General features: G+C 39.3%; 1 protein-coding gene and 1 non-coding gene across 2 annotated transcripts; one reads left to right on the top strand and one right to left on the bottom strand.

Moving 5' to 3' along the window:
• The first annotated feature begins 6 nt into the window (after positions 1-6).
• On the top strand, positions 7-14,470 carry LOC130944403 (DNA repair protein recA homolog 3, mitochondrial-like). The gene is made up of 7 exons (XM_057872721.1): positions 7-66; positions 470-604; positions 11,649-11,895; positions 12,491-12,561; positions 13,141-13,287; positions 13,629-13,763; positions 13,960-14,470. Exons 1-7 carry the CDS (start codon positions 7-9, stop codon positions 14,347-14,349), a joined length of 1,185 nt encoding a protein of 394 aa, XP_057728704.1. The 3' UTR covers positions 14,350-14,470.
• Positions 5,296-5,403, bottom strand: LOC130947193 (small nucleolar RNA R71). The gene has a single exon (XR_009072594.1). It is a non-coding gene; the product is annotated as a small nucleolar RNA R71 (small nucleolar RNA).
• Positions 14,471-15,735: the final 1,265 nt, after the last annotated feature.

Here is a 15,735-nt window from a genome sequence, read left to right as displayed (position 1 = left end):
ACGACGATGAGTTCGGATTTCTTCTTCAGATTCTCGTTTGGTGTGGATAGTTTTGGAGTACCTTCGGTGAAGATCCTGCACTCTTGAGAATTGAGATTCTCTCTTTCCAATTCACAAGTTGTTTTCTACGATAATCGGTAACAAATTCAACTCTGATCATTTTTAGCAATAAGAAAACTTGACTAAGTGATTACTCAGCAAGACAGCAACAAATGATAATAATCATTAACAAATTCATCTCAGTGATGATTTTCAGCAATAAAAAAACTAGCTAATATTTTCAGCGACAAATTATTCAAGGTTCGGTGATGATAATCAGTAACAAATCATGTCAGTGATGATTTTCAGAAAAAAACTTGTTCAGTGATATTTTCAGCAACAAAATCAGAGTGCAGTCATGAATTACAGCAACAGAACTGAAAAAGAAAGATCATAACAATTTGTTGGAACTCACCAAATCGGGGACCAGCTTGTGGTTGCGCGAAAGAAGCTGACGGCGGCGGGGAGGAAGCTGACGGCGAGACTCGAAGCAACAATACCATCTCGGGGACCTGCTGGTTCTGCCGCCGGCGACGATGAGCGCAAGGAAGGCGCGCGACTGAGTGTGAGACGGTGACGAGACAGAGCGCGATGATGACGACCAGTAGGGACTTGCTGGTTCTGCCGAGAGGAAGGAGACGTTCAGGCTGAAGAGAAACGACGTCGTATACTCGTATCGAGTGGGGGTGGAAAGGGAAAATCCTGGTGGGATTATGGCCTTATGGGTATCGATGGAGGAGAGAAGGGTGGGACTGGGAGTGTTGATGATGATAATGATCTGAGTTGGACTTTTTTTTCTAGTCAAGTTCTATGACCAAAAATAAAAGGCAAACATCTCTTCACATTTTTAGATTTTTACATATCACATGCCAGGTCCAGTGATGTTTAGAATTGAAGGGGCTCTCTAATTCATTTGATAAATTTGCTACGGTACGATGATAAATTCATACGTACCGATACATTTAAAATATGGACAAATAACAATAAAACATGTGGAATTTATTTTTCACGTCAACATTTAATTTTTTCTTTTTTAAATATATAGTATATCACCACTTTTACTAAAATACCCTTTTAATTAAATAAAAATAAAAAATATTTATTTATTTAATTTTATAAAAAGACTTAAACATCCTTCCTTTATTTGATTAGACAAAAATACTCTTTTAAATTAATCAAATTTTAGAATTCAATTAATCATAATTTTATAGTTTCAAATAATTAAAACAACAAAACAAAAATATATTAAGAAAACAAAAAACTAAAATTGTTCTTCGTCTACTTTAAACATATTAAAAGAACAAAAAACCAAAATTGTTCTGGATTCAGAAACCTTCTCGTCTCTCTGCTCCTCGATCTCTCTTATCGTTTTGGATTAAACTATGTCATTTTCCTGGATGACCTTTGATGAGCGGATAATTTGTATACTTTTTGGCATTGTTTTTAGTATGTTTTTGATATCTTTTAGTTAGATTTTAGTACATTTTTATTAGTTTTTATTTAAAATTCACTTTTCTGGACTTTACTATGAGTTTGTGTGTTTTTCTGTGATTTCAGGTATTTTCTGGCTGAAATTGAGGGACCTGAGCAAAAATCTGATTCAGAGACCAAAAAGGACTGCAGATGCTGTTGGATTCTGACCTCCCTGCACTCGAAGTGGATTTTCTGGCGTTTACAGAAGCCCAATTGGCGCGCTCTCAACGGCGTTGGAAAGTAGACATCCAGGGCTTTCCAGCAATATATAATAGTCCATACTTTGTCCAAGATTTGATGGCCCAAACCCGCAAAGCAATCCGGCCTCAGGAATTCCAGCGTTAAACGCCGGAACAGGAATAAAAGTGGAGTTAAACGCCCAAACTGGCATGGGAGCTGGCGTTTAACTCCAGAAAAGGTCTCTACACGAATTTCCTTGATTGCTCAGCCCAAGCACACACCAAGTGGGCCCGGAAGTGGATTTTTATGTCATTTACTCATCTATGTACTAGTTTTCTATAAGTAGGACCTTTTACTATTGTATTAAAGGGCTTTTATCGAGACTTTGGTAGCTATCAAGACTTTTATGCTATCTTAGATCTTTGGGAGGCTGGCCATTCGGCCATGCCTAGACCCTGTTCTTATGTATTTTCAACGGTGGAGTTTACACACCATAGATTAAGGGTGTGGAGCTCTGCTGTACCTCGAGTATTAATGCAATTACTATTGTTCTTCCATTCAATTCCGCTTATTCTTTTACCAAGATATCACTTGTTCTTCACCTATGAACAAGGTGACTGACAACCATTCTTGTTCTACAAGCATTCGAGGCTTAGTGAATATCTCTTGGATTCTTCGGAGTCTTCGTGGTATAGGCAGGACCTGATGGCAGCATTCAAGAGAATCCGGAAGGTCTAACCTTGTCTGTGGTGTTCTGAGTAGGATTCAATGACTGAAGACTGTGACGTGCTTCAAACCCTGAGGGCGGGGGCGTTAGTGATAACGCAAAAGAATCACTGGATTCTATTCCGCGCCTGATTGAGAACCGACAGATGAATTCCGCTATGCCGTGACAGGACATATGCAATCGCTTTCACTGAGAGGATGGGAGGTAGCTGCTGACAACAGTGAGACCCTACACGAGCTTGCCATGGAAAGGAGTAAGAAAGGATTGGATGAAGGCTGTAGGAAAGCAGAGAGACGGAAGGGAAGGCATCTTCATACACTTGTCTGAAGCTCATACACCAATGATATACATAAGTATCACTATCTTTATCTTCTATGTTATTTTCGTTCATCACCATATATATCTGAGTTTGCCTGACTAAGATTTACAAGATGACCATAGCTGCTTCAATACTAACAATCTCCGTGGGATCGACCCTTACTCACGTAAGGTTTTATTACTTGGACGACCCAGTACACTTGCTGGTTAGTTGTGCGAAGTTGTGTAATGCCATGGTATTGAGCGCACCAAGTTTTTGGAGCCATTACCAGGGATTATGAGAGTTGTGAAAAGTATAGTTCACAATTTCGCCGGCCAAGTTTTTGGCGCCGTTGCCGGGGATTGTTCATGTTTGAGCAAGCTTTTGGTAACATCAGAGCCAAGATCCGGCAACAACATCAAATTTTTGGTGTTATTGCCCGGGATTGTTTAGGCTGGACAACTGACGGTTCATCTTGTTGCTTAGATTAGGTATTTTTTTTTCGAAATTCTTGAAGGTGAATTCTAGAGTTTCATGATGATTTGTTGAAATCTGGCTGGCTGAGAAGCCATGTCTAATCTGATTGGACCGAGGTTTCAACTTATCACCACAAGAGCTTGTTGATTTCGTATCAATCTTGCTGTTGGAGCAGTGATTTGCTAAGGCTTGGCTGACCTTGGTCATGTCTAGTGTTTTGGACCGAAGCTTTCTTTGAAAGCTTGGCTGGCTGTGAAGCCATGTCTAATTCCTGGACCGGAGCCTTAGACTAGCATTGCACTGATTCCTGGAATTCTCATTAAGAATTTTGATACTTTCTTTTCACTTAATTTTCGAAAAATACAAAAAAAAAATTTGCAAAACCATAAAATCCCAAAAAAAATATTTCTTGTTTGAGTCTAGAGTCTCATCTTAAGTTTGGTGTCAAATGCATGTTTTGTATATTTTTCGAATCCATGCATATTTCTTTGTTTTGATCTTTGAATTCTATTGACTTGAAGTATTTTGTGTGTCTCATATGCATTTTCATGTTGTTAGTGTCAGTAGTACACAAACTACTAAGTTTGGTGTCTTGCATGCATTGTTAATTGATTCCTTTTGCATTTTGATTATCAAAAAATCCAAAAATATTTTTAATTTGTGTCCTTTCAAGTCAATGATACAAAGAATTGAAGATTCAAAACATGCTGCAGAGGAATTATAGAAAAAGCTGAGCATTCAAAAATGCCCAGTGAAGAAGGCAGACTGGCGTTTAAACGCCAGCCAGGGTACCTGGTTGGGCGTTTAACGCCCAAAAAGGGTGCATTTTGGGCGTTAACGCCAGAATGTATACCATTCTGGGCGTTTAACGCCAGGATGGTGCAGGGGGAAGATTTTGTTTTCAAAATCAAATTTTTTTTAGTTTTTCAAAATCAAATCTTTTTCAAATCAAATCTTTTCAATCAAATGTTTTCAAAATCAATTTCTTTCCTTTTTAAAAGATACTTACTAACAATTAATGATTTGATTGAACATCACAAGATTGTTACCTTTTCTGTTGAGAAAGGTTTGAATGTTTCAAATCATATCTTTTCTTGTTAGGCAAGTCATTCATTTTTAAAATCATATCTTCTCAAATGGTTTTCAAATCATATCTTTTAAAAATGTTTTCAAATCATATCTTCTCAATCACATTTTTATTAAATCTTTTTAACCATCTTTTCAAAACAGTTTTCAATCAAATCTTTTTAATTTCTAATTTCAAAATCTTTTTCAAAAATCACTTGGTTTCCTTTCCACTTTGATTTCGAAAATCAATTGATGTTTTCAAAATGTTTTCAAAGTATTTTAATTAATTTTCGAAAATCTTCTTCCCTCCTTCTCACATCCTTCTAATTATGGAGTGCCACTCCTTCTCAATGCACAATTCGAACCTTATCTAACTAAAGTTCGAATTTATCTTCTCCTTCTTCTTTCTATTTCTCTTTTCCTCTGACACTTAAAGGAATCTCTATACTGTGACATAGAGGATTCCACATTTTCTTGTTCCCTTCTCTTTCATATGAGCAGGAACAAGGACAAAGGCATTCTTGTTGAAGCTGATCCTGAACCTGAAAGGACTTTGAAGAGAAAGCTAAGAGAAGCCAAAGCACAACTCTCTTTAGAGGACCTGACCGAATTCTTCAAGGAAGAAAACATGGCAGCAGAAAACAACAACAATGCAAACAATGCAAGGAAGGTGCTGGGTGACTTTACTGCACCTACTCCTGATTTTTATGGGAGAAGCATCTCTATCCCTGCCATTGGAGCAAACAACTTTGAGCTTAAGCCTCAATTAGTTTCTCTAATGCAACAGAATTGCAAGTTCCATGGACTTCCAATGGAAGATCCTCATCAGTTTTTAGCTGAATTCTTGCAAATCTGTGACACAGTCAAGACTAATGGGGTTAACCCTGAGGTCTATAGACTGATGCTATTCCCTTTTGCTGTAAGAGACAGAGCTAGAATATGGTTGGACTCTCAACCTAAAGAAAGCCTGGACTCATGGGAAAAGCTAGTCAATGCCTTCTTGGCAAAATTCTTTCCACCACAAAGATGGAGTAAGCTTAGAGTGGAAGTCCAAACCTTTAGACAAAAGGATGGAGAATCCCTCTATGAAGCTTGGGAAAGATACAAACAATTGATCAGAAAATGTCCTTCTGACATGCTTTCTGAATGGAGCATCATAGGTATTTTCTATGATGGTCTCTCTGAACTATTTAAGATGTCCGTGGATAGCTCTGCAGGAGGATCTCTTCATCTGAAGAAGACGCCTGCGGAAGCTCAAGAGCTGATTGAAATGGTTGCAAATAACCAATTCATGTACACTTCTGAAAGGAATCCTGTGAACAATGGGACTAATCAGAAGAAAGGAGTTCTTGAGATTGATGCTCTGAATGCCATACTGGCTCAGAATAAGATATTGACTCAACAAGTCAATTTGATTTCTCAAAGTCTGTCTGGAATGCAAAATGCACCAAACAGTACTGAGGATGCTTCATCTAAGGAAGAAGCTTATGATCCTGAGAACCCTTCCATGGAAGAGGTGAATTACCTAGGAGAACCCTATGGAAACACCTATAATTCTTCATGGAGAAATCACCCAAATCTCTCATGGAAGAATCAAGAGAGACCTCAACAAGGTTTCAATAACAATAATGGTGGAAGAAACAGGTTTAGCAATGGCAAGCCTTTTCCATCATCTTCTCAGCAACAGACAGAGAGTTCTAAGCAGAATACTTCTGACTTGGCAACAATGGTCTCTGATCTAATAAAGACCACTCAAAGTTTCATGAATGAAACAAGGTCCTCCATCAGAAATTTGGAAGGACAAGTGGGTCAGCTGAGCAAGAAAGTTACTGAACTCCCTCCTAGCACTCTCCCAAGTAATACAGAAGAAAATCCAAAGGAGAGTGCAAAGCCATAGACATGGCCGAATTCTGGGAGGAAGGAGAGGCAGTGAACGCCACTGAGGAAGACCTCAATGGGCGTGCACTGGCCTCCAGTGAGTTCCCCAATGAGGAACCATGGGAATCTGAGGCTCAAAATGAGACCATAGAGATTCCATTGGACTTACTTCTGCCATTCATGAGCTCTGATGAGTATTCTTCCTCAGAAGAGGATGAGTATGTCACTGAAGAGCAAGTTGCTAAATACCTTGGAGCAATCATGAAACTAAATGACAAGTTATTTGGAAATGAGACTTGGGAGGATGAACCTCCCTTGCTCACCAAAGAACTGGATGACTTGTCTAGGCAGAAACTGCCTCAAAAGAGGCAGGATCCTGGGAAGTTTTCTATACCTTGTACCATAGGCACCATGACCTTCAAGAAGGCCTTGTGTGACTTAGGGTCAAGTGTAAACCTCATGCCCCTCTCTGTAAAGGAGAAATTAGGGATCCTTGAGGTGCAAGCTGCAAGAATCTCATTAGAGATGGCAGACAATTCAAGAAAACAAGCTCATGGACTTATAGAGAATGTTTTGGTGAAGATTGAAGACCATTACATTCCTACTGATTTCATAGTCCTAGAGACTGGGAAGTGCATGGATGAATCCATCATCCTTGGCAGACCATTCCTAGCCACAGCAAAGGCTGTGATTGATGTTGATAGAGGAGAGTTGATCATTCAAGTGAATGAAGAATCCATGGTGTTTAAGGCCCAAGGATATCCCTCTATCATCATGGAGAAGAAGCATGAAGAGCTTCTCTCAAAACAGAGCCAAACAGAGCCCCCACAGTCAAACTCTAAGTTTGGTGTTGGGAGGCCACAACCAAACTCTAAGTTTGGTGTTGAAACCCCACATTCAAACTCTAAGTTTGGTGTTGGGAGGTTTCAACACGGTTCTGAGTGTTTCTGAGGCTCCATGGGAGTCCTCTGTCAAGCTAATGACACTAAAGAAGCGCTTGTTGGGAGGCAACCCAATGTTTTATAGTTAACTATTTTCTTTTGTTATTTTATCTTTTTTGTAGGTTGATGATCATAAGAAGTCACAAAATCCATTGAAAAAGCAAAAACAGAATGAAAAACAGGAAGAAAAACAGCACACCCTGGAGGAAGAAGCTGCTGGCGTTTAAACGCCAGTAAGCCTAGCAGTTGGGCGTTTAACGCCCAGTCTGGCACCTTTCTGGGCGTTTAACGCCAGAAAAGGGCACCAGACTGGCGTTAAACGCCAGTAAAGGGCAACAACCTGGCGTTAAACGCCAGGAATGGGCACTAGCCCGGCGTTTAACGCCAGAAATGGCTCAAAACGTGATTTTGAGCAACTTTTGGTGCAGGGATGACTTTTCCTTGACACTACAGGATCTGTGGACCCCACAGGACCCTACCATCACTCTCTCTCTTCTTCCCCCATTCACCAATCACCTCAACACCTTTTCCCCAAAACCCCTCACCTATCAAATCCCATCTTTCTCTTCACCACTCACATCCATCCTTCATAAAACCCCACCAACCTCACCCTTCAAATTCAAACCACTTTCCCTCCCAAACCCACCCTCAAATGGCCGAACCTTTTACACCCCTCTCTCCTATAAATACCCTTCTTCAACTCTTCCTTTTCACACAACCTAAACACCCTTTCTTCTCCCTCTTTGGCTGTATACACCACCATCTCCATCTTCTTCATTTCTTCTTCTTCTACTCTCTTCTTTCTTCTTTTGCTCGAGGACGAGCAAACATTTTAAGTTTGGTGTGGTAAAAGCGTTGCTTTTCATAACCATTATGGCACCAAAGGCCGGAGAAACCTCTAAAAAGAGGAAAGGGAAAGCAAAAGCTTCCACCTCCGAGTCATGGGAGATGGATAGATTCCTCTCAAAGGTGCATCAAGACCACTTCTATGAAGTTGTGGCCTTGAAGAAGGTGATCCCCGAGGTCCCCTTTTCACTCAAAAAGGGTGAATATCCGGAGATCCGCCATGAGATCCGAAGAAGAGGTTGGGAAGTACTTACCAACCCCATTCAACAAGTCGGAATCTTGAAGGTTCAAGAGTTCTATGCCAATGCATGGATCACAAAGAACCATGACCAAAGTGTGAACCCGAATCCAAAGAATTATCTTACTATGGTTCGGGGGAAATACTTGGATTTTAGTCCGGAGAGTGTGAGGGTGGCGTTCAACTTGCCTATGATGCAAGGAGATGAGCATCCTTTCACTAGAAGGGTCAACTTTGATCAAAGGTTGGACCAAGTCCTCACAGTCATATGTGAAGAGGGCGCACAATGGAGGCAAGACTCAAGAGGAAAGCCGGTTCAATTGAGAAGGCATGACCTCAAACCCGTGGCTAGAGGATGGTTAGAGTTCATACAACGCTCAATCATTCCCACTAGCAACCGGTCCGAAGTTACCATAGACCGGGCCATCATGATCCATAGCATCATGATTGGAGAAGAAATAGAAGTTCATGAGGTTATAGCCCAAGAACTCTATAAAGTGGCGGACAAGACCTCCACTTTGGCAAGATTAGCCTTTCCTCACCTCATTTGTTATTCAGTTGGAGTTGACATAGAAGGAGATATCCCCATTGATGAGGACAAGCCCATCACCAAGAAAAGGATGGAATACACAAGAGACCCCTCTCATCAAGAAATCCCTGAGATTCCTCAAGGGATGAACTTTCCTCCACAAAACTATTGGGAGCAACTAAACACCTCCCTAGGAAAATTAAGTTCCAACATGGGACAATTAAGGGTGGAGCATCAAGAACACTCCATTCTCCTCCATGAAATTAGAGAAGATCAAAGAATCATGAGGGAGGAGCAACAAAGACAAGGAAGAGACATTGAGGAGCTCAAGCACTCCATAGGACCTTCAAAAGCAAGGAAGAGCCGCCATCACTAAGGTGGACCCATTCCTTGATTTCCTTGTTCTTTATTCCTTTGATTTTCGAATTTTATGCTTTATGTTATCCATGTTTGTGTCTTATGATCATTAGTGTCTTAGTGTCTATGCCTTAAAGTTATGAATGTCCTATGAATCCATCACCTTTCTTGAATAAAATGTGCTTAATTGAAAAAGGAAGAATTGCATGAATTTTGAATTTTATAATAGTTTAATTATTTTGATGTGGTGGCAATATTTTTGTTCTCTGAATGTATGTGTAAACAGTGCATATATATCTTGAATTTGTGGTTCATGAATGTTGGCTCTTGAAAGAATGATGAAAAAGGAGACATGTTACTGAGGATCTGAAAAATCAATAAAAAGATTCTTGAAGCAAGAAAAAGCTATTCAAAAAAAAAAAAAAAAAAAAAAAATTCGAAAAAAAAAAAAAAAAGAAAGAAAAGAAAGAAAAAGAAAAGAAATAAAGTTGTGATCCAAGGCAAATAAGAGTGTGCTTAAGAACCCTGGACACCTCTAATTGGGGACTTTAGCAAAGCTGAGTCACAATCTGAAAAGGTTCACCCAATTATGTGTCTGTGGCATGTATGTATCCGGTGGTAATACTGGAAGACAGAGTGCTTTGGGCCACAGCCAAGACTCAATAAATAGCTATGTTCAAGAATCATCATACTTTACTAGGAGAATCATTAACACTATCTGGACTCTGAGTTCCTAAAGAAGCCAACCATTCTGAATTTCAAGGGATAGATTGAGATGCCAAAACTGTTCAGAGACAGAAGGATAAAAGCCCCGCTCATCTAGTTAATACTGATCTTCACAGATGTTTTTGGAATTCATTGCATATTCTCTTCTTTTGATCTTATTTGATTTTCAGTTGCTTGAGGACAAGCAACAATTTAAGTTTGGTGTTGTGATGAGCGGATAATTTGTATACTTTTTGGCATTGTTTTTAGTATGTTTTTGATATCTTTTAGTTAGATTTTAGTACATTTTTATTAGTTTTTATTTAAAATTCACTTTTCTGGACTTTACTATGAGTTTGTGTGTTTTTCTGTGATTTCAGGTATTTTCTGGCTGAAATTGAGGGACCTGAGCAAAAATCTGATTCAGAGACCAAAAAGGACTGCAGATGCTGTTGGATTCTGACCTCCCTGCACTCGAAGTGGATTTTCTGGCGTTTACAGAAGCCCAATTGGCGCGCTCTCAACGGCGTTGGAAAGTAGACATCCAGGGCTTTCCAGCAATATATAATAGTCCATACTTTGTCCAAGATTGATGGCCCAAACCCGCAAAGCAATCCGGCCTCAGGAATTCCAGCGTTAAACGCCGGAACAGGAATAAAAGTTGGAGTTAAACGCCCAAACTGGCATGGGAGCTGGCGTTTAACTCCAGAAAAGGTCTCTACACGAATTTCCTTGATTGCTCAGCCCAAGCACACACCAAGTGGGCCCGGAAGTGGATTTTTATGTCATTTACTCATCTATGTACTAGTTTTCTATAAGTAGGACCTTTTACTATTGTATTAAAGGGCTTTTATCGAGACTTTGGTAGCTATCAAGACTTTTATGCTATCTTAGATCTTTGGGAGGCTGGCCATTCGGCCATGCCTAGACCCTGTTCTTATGTATTTTCAACGGTGGAGTTTCTACACACCATAGATTAAGGGTGTGGAGCTCTGCTGTACCTCGAGTATTAATGCAATTACTATTGTTCTTCCATTCAATTCCGCTTATTCTTTTACCAAGATATCACTTGTTCTTCACCTATGAACAAGGTGACTGACAACCATTCTTGTTCTACAAGCATTCGAGGCTTAGTGAATATCTCTTGGATTCTTCGGAGTCTTCGTGGTATAGGCAGGACCTGATGGCAGCATTCAAGAGAATCCGGAAGGTCTAACCTTGTCTGTGGTGTTCTGAGTAGGATTCAATGACTGAATGACTGTGACGTGCTTCAAACCCTGAGGGCGGCGTTAGTGATAACGCAAAAGAATCACTGGATTCTATTCCGCGCCTGATTGAGAACCGACAGATGAATTCCGCTATGCCGTGACAGGACATATGCAATCGCTTTCACTGAGAGGATGGGAGGTAGCTGCTGACAACAGTGAGACCCTACACGAGCTTGCCATGGAAAGGAGTAAGAAAGGATTGGATGAAGGCTGTAGGAAAGCAGAGAGACGGAAGGGAAGGCATCTTCATACACTTGTCTGAAGCTCATACACCAATGATATACATAAGTATCACTATCTTTATCTTCTATGTTATTTTCGTTCATCACCATATATATCTGAGTTTGCCTGACTAAGATTTACAAGATGACCATAGCTTGCTTCAATACTAACAATCTCCGTGGGATCGACCCTTACTCACGTAAGGTTTTATTACTTGGACGACCCAGTACACTTGCTGGTTAGTTGTGCGAAGTTGTGTAATGCCATGGTATTGAGCGCACCAAGTTTTTGGAGCCATTACCAGGGATTATGAGAGTTGTGAAAAAGTATAGTTCACAATTTCGCCGGCCAACCTTCCTTCCTCTTACCTTCAGTCTTCATTCCAAATCCCTATCTTAACAGCTTCTCCCCAAATCAAAAAAGGAAGTTGAAATAGGAAACCCTAGCTTCTCCACCACCGCCGCAAGGACTGCCGCCGTCCGTCGCTCTCAGGCACTACCATCGTCGTCTGGTCGTCCATGCTTCTTCCTCCTTCAAGAATCGCAGCTTCTTCTTCCTCGAGCTCGGCGCGTCAGTTCCTGGTATTCATCTGCTCCATCGCGCTCCTGCCGCCGTCCGTCGGACGCTCAGTCACCATCGTCTTCGTCTGGTCGTCGCAGATTCTTCCAACCCACCACCGTCTTCTGAGTTGTGTTCGTCGCCTGGCCTCTGTCTCCGTCACGATTCTGCCCCCCTCTTCTCAGACTGCTCAGAAGAAAAACCCATCTCCATTCCAGTTTCCTTCCTTCGAGTTCAGAGAGCAGAAGCTCAACCAAGAAAAAAACCTTAGACTTCGACGGTCAGTTCACTGCTAACTTCTTCTGCATTTTTTATTTATGCCATGTTCAATGATTATTTGATTACTGAATATTTGAATGTTTAGTGTTTTAATTTTTTATTGAATGATTATTTGATTACTAATGAGCTCTAGTTCTGCTGTGTTGCTATTTTTGTGTGTTGTGATATTTTTTTGAATGATCTTCTGCTGTGGTGTTGTTTTGTGTGTTGCTGTGTTGCTTTTTTATGTGTTCTTTATTTTTTATTGACATGCATTGAGTGATATCACCACTGTAACTTAACTACTTGCTCTGTTGATGTCCTTTTGATTTCTGAATGTCATGCCACTTGTTATGTTGTATAATCTGATTTAAACGCTTTTGATTCTCTTGGTTCTTTTCGGAGGCCAAATCTGTGCATTTTTACAGTTTTGAAATACCTTAGTCTTGTGGATACCTTAATCCATAGTGGTTCAGTTGACGTAATTTTTGTTGACAGTGTAAGTATGCAACTCCCTTTTGATTTAATTAATACTTTCCTTGGTTCCCATTGTAACTTGTCTAGGATTATATCGGTAGTGGTGGCTGCACTTAAGTACTTATCTATTATAGGATTTGCCAAATCAGTATAAGAACTAGAAAATTTTCACCAATAGAATGTGATTTTAGCCAATATTATTATTTAGTTCTACTTAGTTATGGTAATAACTCAAAATAGCCTTCTTATAAAAAGATTCATCAGCACTAGAAATTTTTTGATTGATTCTGTTTTTATTCATGTTCAAAGATATATGTGTCTATTTGTATTATATAGCATTTCTGGGTTGGTTATAAGTGAGGAAAGATTTGTGATGGGGAAAATTGGAAACTGTTCATCAATGGATTCTCTTTTTAGCTCATACCTAGGGCCAAATTTTAGATTTTGAAATTTGTACTTATAAATCTTTCACTGACTTACTAGTCCGACTTGACAGTGTGAAAGAATGAGTGAATTTAATGTTCCTCTGATGTCTTTCTTTTTACTTCCTCCATTTTATTTGGGTATATGTCTACTAAATTTTCTGTCTTTACATTCACAGGTGGCTGCTCTTGTTCCTAAAGGGGAGCTTGATGGTGAAATGGGGGATGCACACATGGCAATGCAGGCTAGGTTGATGAGCCAGGCCCTTCGGAAATTAAGCCACTCTTTGTCAGTTTCTCAATGTATATTGATTTTTATAAACCAGGTATGAGTTAAAACCCAATAATTGCACTGTTGTCAGTCTTGTGTGAATATTTTTAATTTTAACCTTAGCAACTTAGCCAATACAAAAAACTTGTTTTTTGGTGTTTTTGTTTGGGGGGGGTTACTCTGCTATCTACCAATTTGATCTTGGTCTGTAACTATTTTTTTGCTGAGGGATGTTCTGCCATATACTATCATATTTTATTGGCGATTCTACAAAAAAGAAAAAAATGTATTATTTTTTTAGTGTGTGTTTTTTGTGGGGTAAACGTGTACCTTTCTTCAAGTTACTAGGGGATTTGTATCTTCCATTAATGGGAATTGCTTTCTATGTGTCTCTAGGTAAGGTCAAAGCTTTCTACTTTTGGTGGATTCGGTTGGCCCCAGGAAGTTACTTGTGGTGGCAATGCATTGAAATTCTATGCATCGGTGCGGCTAAATATTAGAAGAATAGGGTTTGTGAAGAAAGTGGAAGAGGTAATCAACCATTGATTATTCTGCTGTGATTCTTCCTACTTTCAAACCTTGCAGTTTGAACTTTCAAATAATGCCTACGTGATAAATATGTGAATGCAGTTTTGCTGGAATAAGCACTGTTCTGAGGGACTTGAGATTGATTTGGATTATTGCATCTTCTGCCATGAATGTTTGTCCTTTTGGCTTTTATTTACAGATTTTGGGAAGCCAGGTACTTGTCAAGGTTGTGAAGAACAAGCTTGCCCCTCCATTTAAAACTGCTGAGTTTGAGCTTCAATTTGGCAAGGGTATAAATAGAGAATGTGAGATCATAGACTTGAGTGTAAAACACAAAATCATCCTAAAGGCCGGTGCTATATATTACTTCAATGATAAGAATTTCTGTGGTAGGGATGCTTTTAAGAGTTTCCTGGCCGAGAATCATAGTGCATTTGAAGAACTTCAAATGAAACTCAGGCAGAAGCTTCTTGATGATACCGAGGTGGAAAAGGAACAAGATTCAGATGTGACTAGTGATGTCAAAGAAGAAATTACAACAACACTCGAGTCTACCGATGAAGAATCCTCAGCTGCTGTCGAAGCTTGATCTTATGAATTATGATGCACTCGAGCAACCATGTCGACCAATGTGATTTATGTATGATGTAGCTTGACGAATCGGAAGCAAAAAATGTTCAACTCAAATCAACAAGGCTCATAGAAATGATGTATATGCCTAAAATCCTTGTTGGTTGGTTTGGGATCACATCATTCTTGGGGTCAAATATTGTAAGTTTTGCACATTTCCCTTGTAAATTGAACCTTTTTGGGGTAGTTGTCATACTATATAGGCCGAGTCATATGGCGCATTAGTAATATTTATAATTTATAATACAATGATTATCTATGGAGGATGATATGAACTCATACCGTGCCCCTTGGGAACTACCAGGGGAGCTGTTGGTGGTCATGGAATCAAGGTGCTTCCACCTCTACACTGGGGATTCTATCTTTGATTATCTATCATAAATATCAAAAAGGGTGTTTTTGTAGTTTCATCTTTTTGTGATTACAACATTTAGCTCAGTTCAGTTGAACAATGGATGAAAATAATGTAATGTTGTTGCTCTATGTTGAGCTTTCTTATCTGATTCGGACTTACGAAAAATACTGTTAGTGTTCTTTTTAAAGGAGACAACCTATATACTTTTTTGGTTGAAATACATATAGTTATAGTTCAGATAATTAGTAAATCTGTTAAGAACTCACAATTTTCTTAAATTATCATTCAGATACAACAAAAGCCAAAAATAAAATTAGTCAACAAATGGGATGCAATAACTTTCTTTCATTCATCTAAATTTTTACACTTTCTAAGGAATAATATAAGGAAGAGAGCAAAATGGACAATCTTCAAAACAAAAAGAAAGAGCCTTCTTTACAAAATTTGTCTCAACTAATCTATGTCAGTCTCTATGAGCAAAATTTACTGCCCACTTAATCTATGTCAGAGTCTATATATGCTTCTCAGAGTCTCTAATACATATTGGTTCATTTAATCTATGTATGTAACACCTCTGCACTTCTCAGAGTAACAGCCATGGCAAGTTTATAACTATTTCTCTGACGCCGTACATCCGATGGCTCTATTTGTAGAAGAATATGGGAAACACAAGCTGGCCCTTTTCCTTCTGACACTCGAGGATCTTGGCACCTTCATCTAGACACCACACTGAAGCTGCATATATAGTTCTCAGAGAAAATGCAAATTAATAACCCAACGTGAAGAATAAAAGCTAATTTATGACGACAAATTATTTGAACAAAACTAAACTGACCATAGCATACTTGTTGTGTTTTAGCAGTCCAGTTCAGCTGCAAATGTTGCCACCTTTGTCAAGTGGCTTGAGAACAGAACTATATGTGAAAACAAGTCTCTTGTGATCGCCCTCTCCATATCTGGAAAGATACAAATTAGAAATAAGATTTGCAC

Source organism: Arachis stenosperma, chromosome 8 (genome assembly GCF_014773155.1).
Source record: "Arachis stenosperma cultivar V10309 chromosome 8, arast.V10309.gnm1.PFL2, whole genome shotgun sequence".
NCBI classification, from domain to species: Eukaryota; Viridiplantae; Streptophyta; class Magnoliopsida; order Fabales; family Fabaceae; genus Arachis; species Arachis stenosperma.
The sequence above is the reverse complement of the archived record's forward strand: the minus strand, read 5'-3'. Positions and strand labels throughout refer to the sequence as shown.